General features: G+C 38.1%; 1 protein-coding gene across 1 annotated transcript; it reads left to right on the plus strand.

Moving 5' to 3' along the window:
• The first annotated feature begins 783 nt into the window (after positions 1-783).
• LOC138898698 (uncharacterized) lies at positions 784-1,335 on the plus strand. Its single transcript, XM_070184784.1, has one exon. It carries the CDS (start codon positions 784-786, stop codon positions 1,333-1,335), a length of 552 nt encoding a protein of 183 aa, XP_070040885.1.
• Positions 1,336-24,777: the final 23,442 nt, after the last annotated feature.

Consider the following 24,777-nt stretch of genomic DNA (forward strand, 5'->3'; position numbering starts at 1 on the left):
GATAGATACCAACGGGGGAGGATGATGTTACCACGAGTACCTGACAACTGGGCAGCCATGGCAAATAATCTAAATTAGAAAAGTTCAGAAGCCACGAGGAGACTGAAGGACAGTTTGCGAGAATTTCCAGTAACAACTTGTAATGATGTGTACAACAAATACATCACAAAGTTGCGGATAGAAGAAGACACGGTTGCACAACCAAGGGTTGATGAAAGAGCAGAATCGAGACGTTCAGAATCAGAAAAAAGGGCCAGGAAAAATAGGTACGAGCCTTACATGGGTCCTACAGGTCGAGATTCTCGGTCCAAACAAGAAAACTTACGATCTAAATCTATATCAAGACAAAAAGATGCAGGTTCTTCATCTAGATTCAGAAAGAAACGGGATGCACGAGGCAATAAATCCATCACACATGCGAGGGTTGGAGATTACAATTTTAATGTCAGTACCTCCGAGTTGGTAGCTGGTTTAAGAGGTATGGGATATAAGGGTTGGTGGCCTAAAGAAATGAGATCATACCCGAGCAAGAGAAATCCAGATTTCTAGTGTGAATTTCACAACGATCATGGCCATAGAACAATAGATTGTAGGTTACTACAGGGAGAAGTCGAGCATTTGTTGAAGCAAGGTTATCTAACCGACCTGTTCAGCGATAAATGTAGACAATCATATATGAAAAACAGACAAGAACCCTCGAAACCCCCATATCCAAAAAGAACAGTTAACGTAATAACTAGGGGAGACGAGGTCAATGGTGTGACTTATACAGCTGTGAAAAAGATGTCAAAAGTCACAGTAACTCATAGGAAGCGACTTCGCCAAGTCTTGGATGGAGACAGTATAACATTTGATGACGAGGATGCGTACAGCTTGGTGATTCCTCACAATGACGCACTGTTAATATCTCTACTTGTACACGATACTAACGTAAAACGAGTTTTGATTGACCCAGGTAGTTCTGTGAATATCATTTTACTAAGAGTGGTGAACGAAATGCAAGCTAACGACAAGGTGATACCAAAGGCACGGTCTTTGTCTGGATTTGATAATTCAAGCATTATCACAAAAGGGGAAGTAGTGCTTGCTATGTTTGCAGAAGGGGTTATCAAGGACACAAAGTTCCAGGTGATAGATGCGGACATGACTTATAATATAATTATGGGAAGACCATGGATTCAAGATATGGATGTTGTACCATCCACATTGCATCAAGTTATTAAATTTCCTTCACAGTGGGGGATTCGTCAAATCTGTGGAGATCAACAAGCTTCTAGAAGTATCAATTCAGTGGTTGCTACAAGCACGGTAAACGATGTTGCATGCGAGAAATAGCAGCTACAGAATTCAGTTGAGGAGGTCATAATACAAACCTCAACTGAAGGCATTCCAGGACAAACTGATGTTGATTCGAGACCCGATATTATTCAAGAGCTAGAAGAAAATGAAAACATTAAGACAACTACCGAATAAATTGAAGCGGTGGTGCTATTTAAACACTGGCCAGACAAAAAAGTTTACATCGGAGCAAACCTAAGACCAGAAATGAAAGGTAAGTTAATTGAATTTTTAAAAGCTATCGCAAATTGCTTTTCTTGGTCGCATTTAGATATGACAGGTATACCACCAGAGGTGATGACCCACAAACTAATTGAGGACCCATCATATCCACTTGTCAAGCCGAAGTAGAGGAAGCAGGGATCCTTCAAAAATCAAGTAATCTAAGATGAGGTACAAAAGATTTTTAAAATTAGGTCAATACGTGAGGTAAAATATCCTAACTGGCAATGGGAAATGGCAAGTTTGTGTAGATTATACTATATTAAATAAAGCTTGTCCTAAAGATTCATTTTCTTTACCGCATATAGATCAACTAATTGATTCTACAAAAGGACATGAGCTGTTAAGTTTTTTAGATGCATACTCAGGATATAATCAAATAAAGATGGATCCTCTAGATGAAGAAAAAACTTTGTTTATCACAGACATGGGGAGTTACTATTACAAAGTCATGGCATTTGGTCTAAAAAATGCTGGAGCCACATACCAAAGATTGGTAACTAAAATGTTTCAAAAACATTTAGGAAAGACTATGGAAGTCTACATTGGCGATATGCTAGTTAAATCAGCACAAGCAGGAGATCATTTTCAACATCTGTCAGATACTTTCCAGATTCTCCGCAAATATAATATGAAGCTAAATCCAGAAAAATGTGCTTTTGGCATAGCTTCAGGTAAGTTTTTAGGTTTTATTATTTCTAACAGGGGTATTGAAGTGAATTCTTCACAAATCAAAGCTATTGAGAAAATACCGGATGTACTCACAAGCAAAAAAGAAGTGCAGAGACTAATAGGAAGAATAGCAGCCCTGGGGAGATTTATTTCAAAATCATCGGAAAAGAGTTTTAAATTCTTTTCAGTTTTGAAAAAGTAGAATCAATTTGAATGGACTAATGATTGCCAAAAAGCCCTCAAGGACCTAAAAACATGTTTGTCAAATCCGCCTTTGCTAGCCAAACCAAAAGACGGAGAAAGGCTACTTATTTACCTTGTTGTGTCAGAAGTGGCGGTAAGTGCGGTGCTGGTACGAGAGGAAAAAGGTAAATAATATCCAATATATTATGTTAGTAAATATTTGTTAGATGCTGAGACACGATATCCTCATCTAGAAAAGCTTGATTTAGCATTAATTATGGCATCTAGAAAGTTGAGACCTTATTTTCAATGTCATCTTATCTCTCTAATAAGTGCTTTCCCCCTGAAGAATATATTGCATAAACAAGAACTATCTGGTAGGTTAGCTAAGTGGAAAATAGAACTCAGTGAGTATGATATTATATATCATCCCAGAACTGCAATAAAACCGCAGGTTTTAGGAGATTTCGTAGCAGATTTCAGCACGAATTTAATTCCTGAAGCAGAAAAGGAATTATATGTATTTACCGGATCTAATCTGGGGACTTGGATTTTATTTACTGACTGTTCCTCGAATGTTAAAGGAGCAGGCTTAAGTATTGTTTTAGTTCCGCCTTCAAGGAAAGTCATAAGACAAGCAATAAAATGTTATCCCATCACTAACAATGAAGCAGAGTGCGAAGCTGTGATTGCAGGTCTGGAATTAGCACGAGAATTTGGCATAGAACAGATTATAATCAAAAGTGACTCGCAGCTAGTAGTTAACCAAATGCAAGGGACTTACATAGCAAGAGAGGCACGAATGCAATAATACCTGGAAAAGGTACGGGAATTAGTTAGACAATGTCAATCATGGAAGGCTGTGCAAATACCCAGGGAAGAGAATGCAGAAGCAGATGCGTTGGCCAATCTCGCGTCTGTTACGGAGATAACAAATGCAGAAAATGCTATTGTAATACATTTGTTTCATTCGGTACTCGACCAAGACAAGAACGAGGTAAATTTTAATAATTTAACTTGGGATTGGAGGAACAAGTTTGTCAACTTTTTGCAGTACGAAATCTTACCCGAAGACAAGAAGAAGTCACAGATACTTCGCCAAAAATCCACCTTGTATTGCTTAATTCATGGAAACTTATACCAAAAGATGTTCAGTGGACCTTTGGCACGGTGCCTTGGTCCTTCACAAACAGAATATTTGATGAGGGACGTACATGAGGGGCACTACGGCAATCATACTGGGGGAAGATCATTGGTGAAGACTTTAATAAAAGCAGGATACTATTAGCCAAAAATAGAGGAAGAAGCAGAAAACTTTGTAGCCAAGTGTGATAAGTGTCAACGATACGCCAATAACATGCATCGCCCAGCAGAATTATTACATTCAGTTATATCTCCATGGATTTTCATAAAATGGGGCATGGTTATTGTAGGTCCATTACCTCAAGCTAAAGGAAAGGTACGGTTTCTATTAGTTTTAACAGATTATTTTTCAAAATGGGTAGAAGCAGGAGCTTTCAAACAGGTGCGAGAAAAAGAAGTCAGAGACTTTATTTGGCGAAACATTATCTGTCACTTTGGAGTTCCAAAGGAAATCGTGAGTGACAATGGCCCACAATTCATAGGCACGAAAATCATAGAGTTCTTTCAGAGTTGGCAGATTAAACGAATTACATCTGCACCTTACCATCATGTAGCCAAGGGGCAAGCTGAGTCAACAAACAAAGTTATTATTAATAACTTGAAGAAGAGACTAGAAGAATAAAAAGGCAAGTGGCCAGAAGTGTTACCGGGGGTGTTATGGGCTTATCGAATGACAGCAAAAATAAGTACGGGCAAGACTCTATTTTCACTTATCTATGGAACTGAAGCCTTAATTCCAGTAGAAATAGGTTAACCAAGTACGAGATACACACATGCTACTGAGGAATCAATGAGGAAGAAATGCAAATGAATTTGAATTTACTAGAGGAAAGGAGAGAAGCAGCGCTAATAAGGATGGCGGCTCAAAAATAGATGATTGGGCGATATTACAATAGGAAAGCTAATCTGAGGTACTTCAAGATTGGGGACTTCATCATCAAAAATGGCTAATTCGGGAAAGTTAAGTCCAAATTAGGAAGGCCCGTAAAGGGTTCGAGGCATCGCTGGAAAGGGAGCATATGAGTTGGAGACCATGGATGGCAACATACTACCATCAAACTGGAATGTTGTTCATCTGAAGAAGTATTACTTCTAGACAAAGGAAGTACCCATGGTCAGTTATTACTCAGATATAACTTTATTTTGTTCTTTTGAATTTTTACTAATAATTTTAGATGATAGGCAAAAAGCTAGACCCAAATTATGATATTAGACCCGAAAGACATGCAAAATACTGAATGTTTCCCGGTCTAGGTTGCAACCTTTCTGATGGGAAAAGGGGTTATGCAGTCATCATCTAAACGTATACCTTCGAGTCCCATTTGTATTTTCCTTTTCAAGGAATGGACCAAAAAGAAGGAGTAATCCAGTGTTCGAAGATTTCATACTTCAAAGCTCTAACACTGGGGGGGGAGACTATACATATAGAGAAAGAAGCAAAAGAGCCAAAAATAAAGGTTGAATCAAAAACCTTGAAGCAACCTTGAGAAGGTGTGAACTCGCGAGAAGGATACAAGATACATTCCAAGTTCCTGTGAGTTTTTAGGTTAAGGCCAAAATTTAGTCACGGGATAATAAACCCGATTTTGTATCTGAAAATATTCTACAAAGAAAGCAGTTGTGAAAGTGTTGTACGAATAATAGAGATGTACGGAGTTTATTTGAAAGTTCAAATCAATAAAACTTCCTCAAATTGTTTCCTTTTTATTTATTTTGTCTTTCATATATTTACACCAATATGAAGATGAGACATCATCTTCATCAGTGTCGTTTACATAAAAGGACCCTCTTTTATAAAAACTCGTATTTATTAAAGTCACGGATTATTAAAGCATTTTTAAATGCAAGGAAAAAGCTCAAAAAATCAAAAACCAAAATAAACGGTAAAAGTAACCGAAACACATATATATATTAAGCCTTGGGAAAAGCAGAGGTATTAGTTTGTCATTAAATCCCAAAAGAAGATAGGGGTAACCAAAAAACAACCTTCCCAAAAAACAACAAACTTCCAAAAAGTTGAACAAACATAAAAGTAGGAAAATATTAAGGAGCATCATCCACGGGAGAAGAAGGATTAACTTGAGAAGAAGGATTAACTTGAGAAGAAGAGGCTTGAACATCAGCCTCACCAGGAACAAGTCCATTAGCATCACCCTCGGGACCTCCGTCTCCAGGTGAAGAAAAGCTTTGACGTTGCTGAGTTTTATTAATTGCTTCTTTAGCTTTAGCAATCTCAGTATTAAGGTCAAAACCCTCCTAGTTGGCTTCAATTAGAGTCTCAAGGCGAGTGTTTAAGAAAGCCCAACTCACATCCAACGATAGTTTATCCTCGAGAATCTCATAGTCTTTTTTCCATTGGTCAATCTCAGCTCTCAGCTCTTCTTTTTCTGCTTTAGAGGCATCATAAGCTGTCTCCAAAGGTGCGAGAGAACTTTCCAAGAACTGAATCTTATCAGTAGAGGCACAGAGATCTTCCTAAGTTTGAGTAAGTGTTTGAACCAATTCTCCCGCATAAACCTCTTTTTGATTAAGGAGTTCCCTCAAACTCCTTATCTCTTCAGTTGCCTTGGAAAGTTGCTCAGCAAAAAAGAACTCAAGTATATCCCTGTCCTTTCTAACCTGGCTAGAAGAAGCTTTTTCAACTGCTAATTCAGCAGTAATCACCTTCATTTGTTGTTCCACAACATTATTTTCTTCCGCAAGAATCACATTTTCCAGTTGAAGACCTACGAATCGTTCCTTCCAGTTGTAAGGCTCGGTGCGAAAATCCATAGCTTGCTGCTCCGACTAAGAAACTCTTCTCATAAGCTCTGTGCCAATCAAGTTGATCTACAAAAAAACAGGAAGATTTATGTATGAGAAAGAGAAAAGAAAGGAAATATAATTAAGCTTATACCTTCAAAGAAGAATGAACGATATCATTCATTAAAGTTAATGAGCTATGGCTTTCTAACTTCCTCTTCTCTACGGGGCCTAGCAGAGGCTTCAACCACACATCGGCTTGACCAGGTTTTTTTAGTAAGTTCCCACCTTCATGAACATCAACAACAACTCTTTTCATTGTCATCGTGCTTCTAGAAGGTCTAGTCTCTGCATGGGAGGCAGCTATGGGAATAGTAGACGAAGTGGACACAATCACGAGAGTAACCGTAGGAGTAGCATCAGGTAGAGACACAGAAGGGTTAATAGAAACCGAAACTGTAAGGGTAACAAGAGGCAATTCTTCGGAAACAAGCCCAATAGCTTCATCACCCTCGAAGCCATGAGAAAACAAACTATCAACAGATTCAGGGGGAGCATCAACGACATCTTCATCGGAAATCACTAAAGGGGCACTCTCTGGCTCATCCGTGAGTCTAAAAGGAACTGAACTTGTTGGAGGGTCACGAGAAGGAGTTGTTTCACCATCAAAAATCACAGGCCTTCTGACTCATGGTCTTTTTACTAAAGAACCCTCCTCTGTTTCCTCTTCTCCATCAAAGCCACGGGATTCATCAGTTATACTCTTTGAAGAAGAAGCACTTAAAATTCTTTCCTGAGAATGACTAACGAAAGCCTGGTTGATGGAACAGATGCGGGACTAATGCCACGAATAGGAAACCCTAATAAAAAAGGAAAGGATGAGAAATTCTTGAATAAATAAGGAAGAGAAAGGAAGAGACAGTGAAGGTAAAAATTACCGTGCGTCTTCACTTTCCAACCAAATTTTTAAGAAAGGTATTTCCAGGACCTTTTCTCCATAGGTGCAGCTGTTAACATCTTTTCTACCCAAGCACGGAAGTTGGGAATTTCATCAAAAATCTCCATAGTTACTGAAAAATTGGGTATATGATTATAATGAAGTCTTTTGAGATATTTTAAAGGAAAAAAATGAGAGAAAGATTACATGGAAATTTTCATTTCTCCGGAAAAGTCATGTTTTCTTCGCCCACTAATCCACTAGTAGGAGCAGCAACAAAACGAGCATACCAGCCCTGGTCTCGGTCGACTTCAAGACTAACCAAAACTTTTTTACTTCTAGCCACGAGAGTAAATACACCTTCACGAAATAGCTTGGGGGAGTATAGATGAAGCAAGTGCCGAAAGATAAAAGGCATGGAAACTAGTTCTGCTAAATAACAAAGGCATGCAACAACCCTCCATACTATGGGGCCAATCTGGCCAAGACACACGTTGAAATAAGGGCAGAATTCAAGGATTACCGGATCAATAGGAGGTTTGAACCCTTAAAGTGAAGGGGTAGGAATAGACAAAAGAAAAACCAGCATGATAGGAAGTAATTCTCTAGTTGGCACCAGGAACTAAAACTGGAAAATCTTGTTTCTAGTAACACTCTCTTCAAACCAGGGAAAGAAGACCAGTAGTGATCAAAATCGGGTAAAGGTCATCAGAATTGAGGGAGGACATGGAAGAAACTTGGTTTCTTATGGTTTCACGATAAGTTACAAAAGAAAATTCTTGAGGAACAATCTCTGTAACTGTGGGTTCACGCACATGATCAGCTAAATCTCTATTTCTAGAAGAAAATCTAGGGGTTAAAGGAGCCCTAGGCCTAGAAGAAGATGGCTTAGTAGCACTACTCTGAGAAGAAGAACCACGGTTAGATATTGAACCTAAACTATGAAGCCTGCTACCCCTCCTACTTCTAGTAGGAGCATTAAAAGGAACAAACTCATCAACAATCACAACCTTGAGACATGATTGTCCTAAGGAAATACAGAAGACAGATGCAGAAAAATGCAAAGCAAGAATAAGATGATGGATATTGAAGAAGAAAGACTCTAAGAAATTAAAAAAGAATAGAGAATTTATAAGGAGACACGCCCATTATTAAAGTTGGTCATTATGAAGCGTCATAATAGAACCGTCACTTCGTGACTGACGTGGCGAGAGAAAAACCCTAAAAAGCACTGAGAAACTGCAGAACCAATCTTTAGAAGCCACGTAAGATGGGCATTAAATGGATGTGATGTACGTCGCATCAATTCTGAAGGAGACATGATTATATTCGAAAAAGGATGGCAGAGAATTCCCACCATAAAAGCTTTCCACTTCCTGAATATTCAATCGAGAATATTCAGAAAGTGGGGGTAGGGGGACTATCTGTATTGGTAGAAAAAAGGCATTACACTTGGAATGTTAGTATGCTGATGAAGCATGACGTGTGGAGCAGTGATATAGCAACAAGTGGCATTCTCAATCAATAGAATTAATTAAGAGAGAAAGGCACGGGAGAAACACCCACGAGACAGTACAGAGAAGAGAACTGGGCCTGAAAGTTGTCAAAGAAGAGGCGAGGACGGAATGAATAAGAATCAAAAAGAAAGGAAGATACTTGAACCAGAAGTAAATAAGGAATGGGAATCGGAACAGTTATAAGGCATTTATAGCAATAAATACGCCAGTTACGTCTATCTGTGGTAATGAGCAATCAATACAATTAATGCATATAATAAACCTAAATTATGTGAGAAAACCATTATGATTGTACACTCCTATATAAGGATACATAATTTTATTTGTAAGGATATATTCCCAGTACTATAGAAATATATTATATACTTCTCGACTTTATCGAAGTTTTCAGCCTTGATTTTAGGAATTGACCATCGTTTTATTCCTTATTTCTTTTAGTCAATTTTCTCTTTCATTCTTATTGTTTTTCTTAAATATCATTGTGAAAGTGAAGTAAAACCTGGTTATCAGTAGCCTGTTTTCTTCTAAATTTAGACTTTGACTGAGACATCTATTTTTTGGTTAAACAGTCAAACTAGGCGTTCTTCTCAAGCCGGTCTACACCTTCGTCTCCCTCGTCCTCGCCGGCCTCCAGCATAGCAGGGTCATACCCGCAAGCAACACGAGATTTGCGAGCCTTAACACGAGCATCTTCAAGGGCGGCCACATAAATAGATCCCACCACATGCAAATATCAAAACACGTCTAACTGGGCCTCGACATGAATCCACTCCTCGTATAACTCTCTAGGAATATTGGGAAAGTCCGAAGTATGGGAAGAAGACAGTCGCGCTAGTAATTGGGCCTTCTCGGCCTCAAGAGCAGCAACTCGGTCATAGAGGTTAAAAGTCTCTTTCTCCAACTCTCTGATCCTCTCATCAAGCTGCTCTTCTTTTAGCCTTACCGCTTCCAAGTCATTCTCCCGCTCAGAATGGAGAGTCCGGATTACCACCTCAAAGGGCTTCGTCTTCTTCAAAGCCTCCAACCGAGCGAACTCTTCTCTATCCAGCTCATTCTATTTCTCAGTGATCTCGCCATGAAGAACCTTCATCTGCAAGCGACACTCCTCCATTTTCCTGCGCAACTCGACCACCTGCATCTGGAGGTCGCCGCATTGAACCTCCACGTCCCTACTGACCTCGAGCTCTTCTTCCTTGTTTCTTAACGTCCCCTCAAGGATACTGCATTTCTCGATGACCTTCACCAGCTTGTCTTCCTTTTACTTCAGCTCGTACCGAAGGGCCGACAAATTGCCACCCTCGCCAAAATACCTACGAATCTCCCAGTACTTACCACGGTATTCGAAGTATTTGCATTGAAGCTTCATGAATATAGCCTTATGCTTCTCCTCCCTTCGGGCGCTTTCAATTTCCAAGATCACGGTCTACATTCACAAAAAGAAAGAGAATCAAACATAAGAACGCCTCCGCTGACAAGGGCAAAGCACTAAAACAAAGCCCAACATTTTGAATATAACAGACAAGAAAAAGAGGCCTTGAAAAATTTACATTGAGAGCGAGGCCGGCTATGCTCCTCGATAAGGTAGCGTCATCCAGCTCCTTGAGGGTTTCACCCTCCACGTCAGAGCAAAGGGGACCAAGGGCAGGGACCATGTTCTCTGTGTTCTTCAACAGATCACTATCCGTGGGGATCACGATGGTCCACTTAGACCCCTTCAACCTCACCTCGAGCTAAGTAAATTCTTCTTCCATCATCCTCAGCTCTGTAGCGTCGAGGTCTGAGCCCATCTCATAGCCATCCTCGGCAACGCCTTTGCCTCTCCCATCAGCCGATGAAGAAGCACCGTCAGCTGGTCGCAATGGCCCCTCCTACTGCGAAGTATCAAAAACACTAGCGGTAGGTCCTTCGACTTCCATCATCGCATAAGGAAGAGATACGCCCTCTATGGCTTCCGCCGACCTCGAAACCTCAGACGCCAGCTCGACGTCGTATCCAAGAATTATGGTCACCGTCTCACGGATGGTAAAATCATCCATCAAAAAATCCATAGCCCAGGCAACCCCGTCACCAACATCCACTGACCTTCTCTTACGGGGCACCAAATCCCCATCGCTTGGCGATAAGGCTGCTTATCGGGCGGATTGGGCGGTTAATTACTCTTAACGGTTTGGCTTAACGGTTATCGGCTTTTAAATGTATTAATCCGCTAGCCACCCGATAAGATATCGGGCGGATTGGTAACGGTTTAGCTCTTATCGGGCGGTTATTGGGCGGTTTATCGGCCTAATTCAATCTATATTGTGTTCATTAATTGTTTGTTGACCGCCTAGCATACAAATTCAGAATAGGAAATTACACATTGAATCCATACATACATGTATGTTAACGCCTACATAAGAATGATGTAGTGTGTCATGTATTATAGAGTGAAAAAAGTTGTGGCACAACACTATTGTTCTTCTATTAATCATAGACAACAGGCATTAGTTTTAAAAAAACAAAAGCAGAGGTGAACCATAGATAGCAGCTTAAACAATCTTGTTGTAGGGTGGGAGAATAAGCTAAGCTAAGCCAAGCCTGGGATCTTCTGATGCATAGTACGTAAAGGTTCTGATTATTTAGGAATAAGGCGTTAGAACTAAGAGATGGAGTATTGGAAGAAGTGGAAGGGTTTTTGATATTTAATATATATATATATAGATAAAAATGAAATTTATATATATATATGGAAGAAGTGGAAGGGTTTTTGATATTTAATATATATATATATATATATGGATAAAAATGAAATTTATATATATATATATGGAAGAAGTGGAAGGGTTTTTGATATTTAATATATATATATATATGGATAAAAATGAAATTTATATATATATATGGAAGAAGTGGAAGGGTTTTTGATATTTAATATATATATATATATGGATAAAAATGAAATTTATATATATATATCGAAGAAGTGGAAGGGTTTTTGATATTTAATATATATATATATATGGATAAAAATGAAAAAAAAAATATATATATATATATATATATATATATTCTTAACGGGTTAACGGATTATCCGTTAAGAAAATTGAATAATCCGCCACCAAACCGATAAGCCGTTAATAAAAAAATTTCAATCTGTTCCCCGTCCGTTAAGCCGTTAACCCGATACGAATAAGCCATTAAGCTTCGGTTTCGGTTCGGTTTTCGGTTTCGGTTCGGTTTTGAACACCCCTACTTGGCGATGATTCCTCCTCTTCATCCACAAGACAGTACAAAGGGGAAGCCAGAATCTCCGCTGTCAAAATATCCCCAGACGAAGAAGAAATCGATACTAAAGTAGTAGTAGATGCGACTGAAGAGCAAGCACACCTAGCCGCGGTCGTAGGTGGTAGAAACAAAAGAGCGAGCAGGCCTAGCTGCGGTTATAGAGGGGACAGATAGCGAAGATGAGGTAGATTTCCTCTTGCGGAATGTAGGTAGGGGAGCTCTCGACCTCCTCAAAGGTCCTCGGGCTGTAATTGAAAGAATCGCAAAAGAAACGAAAATCAGCCAGAGCAAACTATAAAAGGTAAGCGACTAAGAGGCAAAAACAAAAAAACTCACCGGTCAAGGCGGGAGCAGGTCCAAACTTCTTAAAAACCCCCGGCCACTCACGAATTCCCGCAATGTGAAGAAGGAGCCGGCCGACCCAATCAGAAATATCCCCGACCAAAAGAGGGGGCGAAATCTGGCTGCATAAGAAAGGAGCAAGATATCAGAACCCACGACTAAACAAGTAAATCAAATGCTTCAACGAAGAGAAGTTATACACTTACGAGTGTAATCCCAAGTTTCAGGGAAGCCGTCTGCGTTGGCTACCACGTCCTCGGTTCGAACAAAGAAAAACTTATGCCATAACTAACGATTCGCCTTGTCATCCATCTTCACCACCAGGCACTTGCCCCCTTGATGGTGAAGGTTTAACATTGTCCCCCTATAGATACTAGGGGCGAAGAGATGCATCAAATGCCGGATTGTGATCTCAACGCCGGCCAATTATGCAAACTTAGTAAGCATCCTAATGAGTTTGTAGATATACGGTGCGAGCTGAGCTGAGCAAACATCATAGTAACGGCAAATCTCCTCTACAATGGGAGAAGGGGAAGAGCGTAGCCGGCCTGGAAGGGGTAGGCGTAGAACGCATAATACCCAGGGCGGTGGACTTGTACCACATCCCGCCCTGCAGGGACCAACTTGATTCGAGCGGGAATGTCGAATTTAGCCCTAAGCTCTAATAAATCGGCCTCTTTTATCGCCAACTTAAAGATCTCGGGCTCAGCTTCAGGCGCATTGAAAAATCAGACCTGACTTTCTCACCACGAGGAACTATCTCTTCTACCGTATGGAAGTTCTCATCCTCAGCAGCAACAGAGACGCCCTCCACATGAGGAGGCAAAACCACCGCCATGGGAACCAGGTTATTTTCCTCAATGGGACCAGAAGACATGTTAGCCATAGTTCTGATGATAGAGGGGGTATTCAAGTAATGAAGGGTTAAAAGCAACAGGAATCGCTGGAACAAGAAAAGAAGATACACGACAATGGAATAAGAAGAAGAAGGCACAAGGTTTCGATATGGAAAATCTATAAAACACGAGTGTATGCCCTCATATACCTATTTATAAGAATTCAGGCATCTAAACCAAGAAATTATTCCATCATCGGGAAACGATGCGAAACGACGTACAGTATCGGAAAAATGCACCATAATGACGCATGACGTTATGATGTCACTTTGATCCATAAATGACGTAACCCCAAAAGTTGCAGCTCACGAAAGGCCACGTTTCCAGCTCGTCTCAAACATCACGACCCGACCCAGTCATCAAATATTCTCAATCACGAGAAACATAATCCACTCATCAAGGCCGTCTGAGGTAGGCCTCAATAAGTGGAGGGACTAACTGTATAGGTCAAAATCTGTCCTAAAGTACTTAAGATAAGATAATGCTAAAGGAAGAGTCTTCAAGCCGTCATCAGTCGAGGTCAGCCAAGGAGTAGCGAGATTCGTGATCGAGATGTAAACAAGGGTCGAGGTCGAGCACCGTTGGCAAAGCTGTAATGGCTACTTGCACAAATAAAATATTGAAAAGAATATCCTATTGGATATTCTCTATACTTGTACTATTAGGGTTTGTTAAGAATGTGTCTCATATAAATATAAAGAAGGACAATGGGGTAGGCATGTGATATTCATTTGTAAGAACACAGTTTGACAAGAAGATTCTCTCTCTTATTAAGATACAAACAACACCTTTTTTACTAAGATTTTTGTCCACATTATTCCATACTTTACACTAGATCCGAGGATAATTCGAACATTCAAGGTTTTGTTTGGGTGAATCATTTCTTTATTTACACAAATATCATTTATTATTGTTCATTGCTATTTAATGTTCTATTATTACTCACGTTACGTGGAATGATTGTTACACACCATTATTATATTACTACTGGATCTGCCCAACATTAATCACGATTTTATAACTTGCATCTAGAAATATTATTGATAATTAAGTTTAACCCCTTAATACTTAAATTTAATTATTTGAGCCAAGAACTACACTTTTTGGTCAAACCGTATTCTCCACATATTCACCATATAAATCAACTCTTATTATTGTATTGTCCCTCGTTGGTGATTACAATACCTGAAGATATCACAAAGATACATATTTCAATGGTGCTTACGGGAGATAAATTCATCAAGCAACTTCAAAATTACTAAAAAGCTTGATTACTTGTCCCTACAACTCTTTGATTGTCCCACAATTACCAACAGTTGCCGGATAACTTTAGCAGTTATTGAGATAATATCTGTAATATTGTCTAACTATTTCTTCCAACAACTATAGAAGTTATTCAAGTCAGTTGTCCAATATTTGCACATAGTTGTCAGACAACTATGGTAGTTTTAGGGATGACTGATGTATTTGTCAGACAGATGTCCAACAATTTCTTCCAACAACTTCAAAAGTTGTTCTGATAGCTATGAAAGTTGTTGGCTGAAATAGTCAAGTTGGGTTCGCTAAATGCAGCTGAAGAATGGACACAAATTAATCTATTTCCACATATTAACGAAAAATGATTGTTCATTTGAAGTAATTTCCAGCTAAAAAACTTATTTCAAAATAACTTATTCTCCACAAATTTTCTTCACTAAAACATAAATAAAATCACGAATCTATTATTGAAAAATATTTAATGGGAGATTAGATTCCTAAATAAGAAGAAGAAGAAAATAAAGAAGAAGAAGAAGAAGAAGAAGAAGAAACTAAAGAGCAGTGATTGTGCGAACATGAGAATAAGAAGGCTGGGAAAGGGTTTTGGGTTTTTCTTTGAGTAACAAATACAGAGGCAAAGTGTAAAAGTAGAAAGTTTTGGGGTTATTTAAAAAGCTGTTAATGAGGTTTGATTTGATTAACACTAATTAAATACTTATCCCTCTTATCCAATTCTTAAAATTTCAAGACCCCCACTCAAACGGCAAACTTATTTTTCCTCAATAATTAGGTCTCCCAACTTTCTTTGGTTGTTTGAAATATTACACACGTCCTTTTTATTTTAATATATAGTAACAATATATTATATATTATGAATTTTCTATAATTTTCCAGATCTACCTTCTAATTGGGAATATCAAATTTTATCGCAAAAGTCTTCCCAAAGACTTCCCTCTCTTACTCTCCTTTTCCCTTTCAATCTATTTATGGAGCCATTTCTCACAAAAAGTTGATCTTACACTTCATTATCAGTTCATATGCCTAAATAATTGTCATTCTCCTGTGAGATGTTTTCTCAGGATCACGTTTAGCGAGATGTTTAACTAAACAACTATATATTTTTAAACTTGATTATCTTAGTGATTCTTTTTAGTTAATCAACATTTATAAATTATGTGCGGTCTCACTACTAGAAATTCGGTAAAAACCGACAAAAAAATCGACCAACATTAATCGGTAATGGTCAAAAATCGACCAAAACGCGACCATTTACGTGTGGACGGTATTTTTGTGGTCGGAAAGACATACCGACCAAAGTTGGTCGGAAATTACCGACCAACTTTGGTCGGTCAATTAAATTCAAAAAAAAATTATTGCAAAAAAAAACCGACCAAAGTTGGTCGGTATTTTAATTATGTAATAAAAAGATTCACCATCTGGGAATCGAACCGGGGTCTGTACTGTGGCAAGATACTATTCTACCAGTAGACCATTGGTGCATTTTATTTTAAGACTGTCTTTTATTTGATTTATACTCTTTAATTGTATTTTTGCACGAAAATAACCGACCAAAGTTGGTCGGTTTTATTAAAAAGTAAAATTACCGACCAAAGTTGATCGATTTTTTTAAATGACCGGCCGAATTAACCGACCAATTTTGGTCGGTTTTTTTAATATTAATTTTTATTTATTTTAATTGAAAAACCGACCAAAGTTCGATGCTATATGGGTTATTGTTGATAAACTTACAAAAGCAGCCAATTTTCTGTCTGTCAGGACTACTTACTCAGCAGAGGATTATGCAAGGCTTTACATTAGGGAGATAGAACGACTTCATGGTGTCCCTATATCTATTATCTCAGATAGAGGTGCTCAGTTTACAGCTAATTTCTGGAGGTCCTTCCAAAAAGGATTGGCGACTCAGGTAAGGTCTTAGTACAATATTTTATCCCCAGACAGACGGTCAGGCTGAACGTACTATTCAGACACTGGAGTATATGCTACGGACTTGTGTGATGGACTTCAGGGGTAGCTGAGATGATCATCTTCCACTTATTGAGTATGCATATAATAATAGTTATCATTCCAGCATTCAGATGTCTCCATACGAAGCTCTTTACGGACGAACGTGTAGGTCTCCTATAGGATAGTTCGAGATCGAGGAATAAGTTAGTAGGACCAGAGTTGGTACAATAGGCAGTTGAGAAGATTAAGCTTATAAGGGAAAGGCTATTAGCAGCACAGAGTCGTCATAAGTCCTATGCACATAATCGACAACGAGACTTGGAGTTTCAGGTAGATGAATGGGTATTCCTAATGGTATCACCAATGAAAGGCGTTATGAGATTCAGTAAGAAAGGAAAGCTTAACCCTCAGTACATTGGACCTTATAAGATTATACGCAGAGTAGGCCAAGTAGCATATGAGTTAGACTTGCCTTTCAAATTGGAGTATGTACATCTAGTCTTTCATGTGTCTATGCTCCGTAGGTGTATTGGAGATCCCTCTAAAGTCATTCCAGTTGACAATGTTTAGGTTACAGAGCAACTATCATATGAGGAAACTCCCATTGCTATACTAGATAGACAATTTCAGAGATTAAGAACTAAGGATGTAGCTTCGGTTAAATTATTTTCGATTAACAATAATGTGGAGGAGATGACTCGGGAAGCTGAAGAAGAAATGAAGACTAGGTATCCTTACTTGTTTCCACTTACGGAGGAGGATCATACTGAGATATCACGTATATGGTACTTGATTCTTATGTTAGTTATTGTTATTGGCCGTGTGATGCCATAGGTGTTATTGATGATTGTGGCCATGTATGGCTTTGTATTTTTGGGTTTTCTATATGACAGGTTGGTAGTAGTACCGTTACAGAGGAGACTCTGCCAAAATTTCTATAGATTTCTAGGAGATTAACATTAGAGGACGAATGTTCCTAAGGTGGGAAGATTGTTACACCATGTGCGTCCCAAGGTGACATAATGGATATGAGACTTGTTAATCTTGATTTAAATGATTTTAAAGTCATAATATGGCTATATATGATGTTTGGATAGAAAATATGAATTTCGGGAAAATTCAGATTAAAGTTGCGGAAAAATCGACTAAGGATTTGCCTTGTAATAGATCTTTTTGAGAAATATGTTTCGTGTTATATATTAGGTCTTTTTGAGATATATTATATACTAAATTGAAGGTCTTGGAATTTAGTTTTCAAAACGCTTAACCGTACGTTCATATGATACCTGGATAAAAAGATATAAGCGTTGGAAGAAGGACTAATGCTAGGGTGCCAAGTAGCACCTTTCTTTTTCGCCTTCTCTTCGCTCTGGACAGGAGCGCTTTACTTAGATAGGGCTTTGATTGGGATTTTTTTTTCTTAGTGATTGGAAAGGAGGGCGCCTGGGTATGTTATAGAAAGGGAAGGCGGAAGCATCGAATGGCGAAGAGAGGCGGCTCGGCAGGGAAGGAATGGGAAATCGTCAAGGATGACTTCTTTGTTGGCGGAACGAAGGGCTAAATAGCGAGAGTGATTCTCTGAGCCGGTCTGGATTTCCAACGCCTCGGGAAACTGGTCGAGATAGATGACGATATTTATATCCTTATCTCGTTTCTTTCTTCAATTTTACATAAAACACAACCAAATAAGACCCCTAAATTTACTCTTAAGCTCTCTTCAAGAGCTTCAAACAAGATTATCATCCCGGGCACGGAATCAAGAAACAATAACATTAAAATGATCCTACGACGTAAGTATCGCCTCTCTTTATCTTTGTAGTTTGAGTTTTGGAAGGTACTTAATATTTAGGAAAATGTGTACTCTCTGTATTTAAGTGTTTAATATCAAGGAAGGTTGATAAATTCATTTCCTAATAGTTAGAACTCACGGGACGGTGATCGAAAGTCGTGAATTTGAGTTATTCACTTGTAGCAGACTATTTTGTGGGTTGTTTTGTGTTGCTGTTGGGCTGTGTGTTTTACTGCTATTTTGTGGAGTTTTGGAGGAGTAAGGTTGTGAAGAAATACCACATAAATACAGGGTGGTGGGCTGGTCGTTCGTCGTAACAGTTTTGGGCAGTTTGACACTACAACGGTGGTCGTTTTGTGTATGAAAAGATTGGGGTGTGTTGGACTGTTTTGTAGTATTTGTGGTGTATATAAGGTTGAAAAATAATGTATAGATGTTGATATTTTTGTGTTTGGTGTTATCATGAATTTGAAGGAAGTAAGGATTATAAGGGAGATGTTGCCCGTTTTAATACAAAATAAATGTGTTGTTCGTTGTGCGATAGTTGTACCTTTCGTAATTTAAGGATAGTATTATTATTGTTATTGTAGATTAAGGTATGAAAGGGCGAATTCAACTTGGTGATTGGAAATATTGTGATAAGGTATATTAAGTATATCCCTTCTTTCTTTTTGGCATGATCCGTATGATACAAACGAAATGAGCAAATGCACAACTTTCATAAATGAATCTATTCATAGAAGTATTAGAGATACCTAAGTTCTTGATTCCCCATGTGAATTATTATTATATATTTTGTTCACGGGTCTCAGAAAAATACGTAGTTGATAAAATTTATCCGAAAGGTATATTGATCTTATTAACATATTTCTTATGCATTTCATTCATTTATATATGTGCATTGACCCATGACCAGATGGCGTTATATACGCATATATTATATGTATATGGGATATGAAAAAAGGTTACGGCGTTATATACGCACCACCACCCGATTAGCTGGTATACGTTGATGATTTTGCCCACAGTGGCTGAGATGATATGATGGGATGCCTTCGGAGGCTTGATGATGTTATGTACACATGTAGCCATTTATTAAAACGCACATGCATGACATTATAAATATTTTCATGATTCACAGAGCTATTCAGACTTATAGGTTGAGTTCCTTAGTCCATGTTTCTTTGATGCCTTACATACTCGGTACTTTATTTGTACTGACATCCCTTTTGCCTTGGGACGCTGCGTTTCATGCCCGCAGGTCCCGATAGACAGGTTGAGAGTTCTCCTAGTAGGCTATCAGCACAGCAGAAGGTATTTGTGCACTCCACTAGCTCCGGAGTTGCTTATTTGGTCAGTATGATTTGAATATGTATTGATTGGTATGATGGAGCCTTGTCCCGACCTTTATGACATTTATGTACTCTTGTAGACAGACGACATGTATATGAATACTTGTATGGCCTTATTGGCCTATGTATTGAGTATACAAATGATTATGTCAGCCTTATAGGCTCGTATGTCATATGTATAAGTTTTTATATCATGTTGGGTCGTCCTATATCTAGTATTCTATTATGTTTTATTCTAGTTATCTCATGACGGCCTTTTCGGTTTATTTACCCATGATAGTATGATAAGAATAATACGCTACTTTGGTACTCGGTTGAGTTAGACATCGGGTGCCCGTCGCGGCCCTACGGTTTGGGTCGTGACAGCAGTACACTTGAAGAAGTACTATTTCTGAGCAAGTACTCATGGTTAGGTATCTCAAAGTTCATTATTTATTTGTTCATTTAAATATTACTAATCTTTTTAGATGAGAGACAAAAATCTAACCCAAAATCAGATGATTATATTAGACCCAAAAAGACATGCAGAATACTTAATTATTCTCTGTCAAGGTTGCAATAATTAGGATGGAAAGGGTTAAGCAATCTTCATCTAAAATGTCACCCCCGAGTACCGTGTGTAATTCCTTTTCTAGAAAAGGTCCAAGAAAGAAAGTCCATCCAGTGTTCCAGTTTTGATACTTTAAAGATCAAACACCGGGGGGACTATACATATGGAGGGGGCATATCTCAAGAAATTCTCAAAGAAACTTGGAAGAAAACTTTTTGAAGAAAACTTTTAATGAAGAAAATATTTCAAGCTCAAATATCGAATGGGAAGTTAAGAATTGAAGATTCAACAAAAAACTCTAAAGAGCTATTAGATTAAGACTACAAAAATAGTCACGAAATAAATATGCCCAAGAATTTACTTGTAAACCTGCTACAAAAAAAAAAGCAGTTGTGAAAATGATGTATATAAGTATTTGACTTGAAAGTTCAAATAAAATTTCTCAAAATTACTTCATACTTCATATTTTTACACCAACATGAAAACGAGATGTCATCTTCATTAGTGTCAATTGCATAAAAGGGACTTCTTTTATAATTACAACCGAGCGAATTGAGTCACGCCATATCGAAGCATTTATTTTACTTTCATAATGCAAGAAAAGGCTCGAAACATTAAAGAGAAAAGCATATGTAAAACATGCTAATAGTTAATATTGATGTTATTTAAAGTTTCCAAAAGACAAAGAAAAAAAACAAAAACATCTATTAAAAAAAGGCTTAAGGAGTATCTTGAGAAGGAGAGGAAGAAGGATCAGCTCAGGGACTTGAAGATGAAGGCTCAGCAATGTTCCAAAGTTTCCTTATCACCGGCTAAGACATCCTTCTCTAGTTGAAGGTTCTCAAACTGCTCTCTCAGTTATCAGCCTCCATGCACAACTCCAAGGGTTCTGGTAGTGGCTCATTATGATTCTTAGTTTTTGTAACGACCCGACTGGTCATTTTGAGCGTTTGCACTTTATTCAGTGGTTTGAGGTATTGATTAGCTTCATATGGTATATTATGACTTGCATACATCGTCGATTTAGTTTTCAAGTGGTTCGAGATTGATTTAGAATAATAATTCTCATTTTAGAAGCTTTAAGTTGGAAGAGTTGATCAAATTTGACTTTTGTATATTTGACCTCGTATCGGCATTTTTATTGTTCCGTTAGGTCCAGATGGTAATTTTGGACTTGGGCGTATGCCTTGATTTGTATTCAGATGTTTCTGAAAGGTTTTGACGCTAATTGGCGAAAGTTGATAATTGAAAGGTTTGGAGAATTCGTAGGTTTGATCGAGAGTTGACTTCGAGGTTATTCAGAAGTTGGAATATATTTGTTTTATCATTTAGGACTTGTGTGCAAAGTTTGATTAGATTCCGGATTAGTTAGGCTTGAATTGGATGCTTTGTTCGAAGTTTGAAGTTTATGAACTTAAGAGATTGATCTTAGTCGATGATTCATGGTTTTGATGTCATTATATGTGATTTGAGGCCTTGAGTAGGTCCATGATATGTTTTGGTACTTGTTGGCATTTTTTAACGGGGTATCGAGAGGCTCGTATGTGTTTCAGATTGGTTTCGAACCATTTTTGGTTGTGTTAACATTGTTAGTTTTTCTAGTGTGTTAAATGAACATCGCATTTGCAGTCAGGTATTCGTGTTTGCAGAGATGAAATATGGCAGGTGTGAAATTGTGAATCGTGCTTACACAATGGAGCTCGAGTTCGCGGTGGGGAGAGGTCTAATGGTCTACACGTTCGCAGTAAGGGATCGCGATCGCGTTAAATAATGGGAGCTAATGGACTTGTCTATGCGATCGCGTGGTGCATATCACGTTCGCAGGGTTTTGGGCACAGGTGGTCATCCCGTTCGCATGAGCTGTGTCGCGAACACAGAGCGCATTTTGTGGCAGTGCATACTTTGGTCATCGCGATAGGGTAGGTATACCATGATCGAGTAAGGTACAATTAGACAGTGCTTATAAGTACTCTATTTCGAAGGTGTTGGTTATTTGATCACATTTTGAGTTGAAGAGCTCGGATTTGGACGATTTTGAAGGGAATTTTCATGATTTGGATTGTAGTAAGAATTTCTTTTACTCGGATTTGTTTATACTTTATGATTTCAACCTCGGTTTTAATGTTCGATTGATGATTGGAAAAATTGAGGCTTTTAGTAAAACTTTTTCTAAAACATAAAATGATGATTTGAAGGTCGAAATTAAATGATTTTGGTATAGTTGGACTCGTATCAGAATGGGTGTTCTAAATTTGTATGTTTTATCGAGTTCCGAGGTGTGAGGCCAAAGTTGACTTTTTAATTTTAGTTAAAGATCTTAACTTTAATAATGGAAATTGGTTTCTCTTGCATTGTTTGTTAATATTAAATTATTTTTGGTTAGATTTGAGCCGAGCGGAGGTAAATTTTAAAGGAAAAGCTATTTTTGAGTGATGAATTGGCCTAATTGAGGTAAGTATCTTGACTAACTTTGTGTGGAAAAACTTTCGCATATGATTTGATCTGATTGCACTATTTGAATTATGTGAAAGACATATACATGAGGTGACAAGTGTGAACACGGGCTTATATGTGACATTTGATGGTTTAGACTCTTAGGTTATTTATATGCACTTAATTGAAGTTGTTATTTCATGGAATATCTTTCAATGTTGAGTTTATTCCTTTTGTTTCATTGTGTTGTTATTGAAATTCTAGAACACATTGTTGTTGAACCGTGGGCTATGTGTTGTTGTGATATTGGTATTGTTGTTTTGACAATATTGTGGTATATGTGGACTTGTTGTGCATATTGATTGTTGTTATGCGGAGCATAAGGGTGACATTTCACTATTATTTATTTTGCGGAGCAATACAGGTGGCTATTGATATATTGTCTGGGCGGAGCGATAGGGGTTACTATTAATATATTGTCATGGCTGAGCGATACAGGTGGATATTAATATATTGTCTGGGCGGAATGATACGTGTGGCTATTGTGTTATTGTCAGGGCGGAGCGATATGTGTGGCTATTGATATATTATTTGGGTGGAGCGATACGGGTGGCTATTGTATTATTGCCAGAGCGGGGCAATACAGGTTGCGATTGTGTTATTATTAGGGCAGAGCAATACGGGTGGCTATTGATATATTGTCTGTGTTAAGCAATAGGGGTGGCTACTATGATATTGTCAATGCGGTGAGATAAGGGTGGTTATACAGGGATATTATGTGTTGGCGTGGGTGCTTGTTGTTGATGAAAGAGGAGTATTCTGGTTGTTGCTTTTATACTTCCTTGTGTGTGTCATGCATATTACGTGATTTGTGGTATTGTTCCCAATGTGCTACTTGGTATCTCTAATATTACTTCATGATTTGAGTTGTGATAGTACACTTGCACATGCATACACCGTAACATGTCATTTATCCCAATCCATGAGTATGAAACTTCATGTTCATTGATAATGTACATGTGTTCTTGTATATCTACTTTCTCTACCAGTTCTGGGGGATTTATCATGTATTGGTATTATTATTTAATTGAGGTTTCAGACTTATGTTATTTCTGTAAATTTTGCTATTTTGATTCTTTATTGTTATGCCCGACTTGCCTAACAAGTGTGTTACGCGCCATCACGACTGGTTGAATTTTGGGTCGTGACATTAAGAAAAAGCAAATATATGGAGAAGAAAAAAATTGCTAAGAGGATTCAGTGTAGAAGGTGAAAACGAAATAGAGTAGAAGAATTCTTAGAAGGCGGATGATGCGATATTTATAAGAAAAAAACGTCTTTATGGACCATCATCATGGAACCATCATACTGGACTGACAAAGTCGCAGAAACCCTAAAAACCTGCAGAGCCAATCATAAGAAGACACGTGTCTCGAGCATTAAATGGAAGAGATATATTCTCTTCGCTTCTGACGCACATCATAATAATATCGGGAGGAGGCACAAGACATTCCCACCATAAATAAACTATCCACTTCCCGAATATTTAATTGAGAATATTCAGAAAGTGAGTGATATTTGTATTGGTGTAAAATAAACCAACCACGTAGACCAATTATATGCTCAAAGGTGGCATAGGAATCGAAGCAATAAGAAGAATGAAGAATGGAGAAGGCACAAGTAATACCCACGTGATTGTCTACGAGGATATCATGCCTATTAGCTTGAAAAGAGGAAACAAGCATGGAGTGGATAACTAAGGATACTAAAAGCCACGAAGATTGAAGGATCATTAATAGTCACAAATATGGAAAGAAATCAGCATAATCCCTAATTATGCACGATTGGTTGTTATTACCTTAATCGTTACAAATCATCTATGTAACAGGTAATCAATGTAATAAATATTAGTAACGAGTAGTAATTAAATAGGGCGAAGCAGTTATAAATTGTACCATTATATAATTTCCCTTACTATATCTTGTATCCCCATCGAGAAAATCATAAAAGAATACTATCAATTATCAATATTCTTACTGTTCTCTGCCATCGAAAGATCTTGTTCATTCGTACTGGAAGGAAGTTGGGACTATTAATAAATTTCTTTTTCCTTATTCTCACTCTTTCTGTTCATTATTTTTTACTCTTTTCTATTAGAAAAAGTGAAGTAAAATT

Source organism: Nicotiana tomentosiformis, chromosome 9 (genome assembly GCF_000390325.3).
Source record: "Nicotiana tomentosiformis chromosome 9, ASM39032v3, whole genome shotgun sequence".
Taxonomy (NCBI): domain Eukaryota; kingdom Viridiplantae; phylum Streptophyta; class Magnoliopsida; order Solanales; family Solanaceae; genus Nicotiana; species Nicotiana tomentosiformis.

Bases quoted from the DNA above. Each gene is read 5' to 3' on its own strand.
- LOC138898698 (XM_070184784.1), top strand. From the start codon at position 784: ATGTCAAAAGTCACAGTAACTCATAGGAAGCGACTTCGCCAAGTCTTG.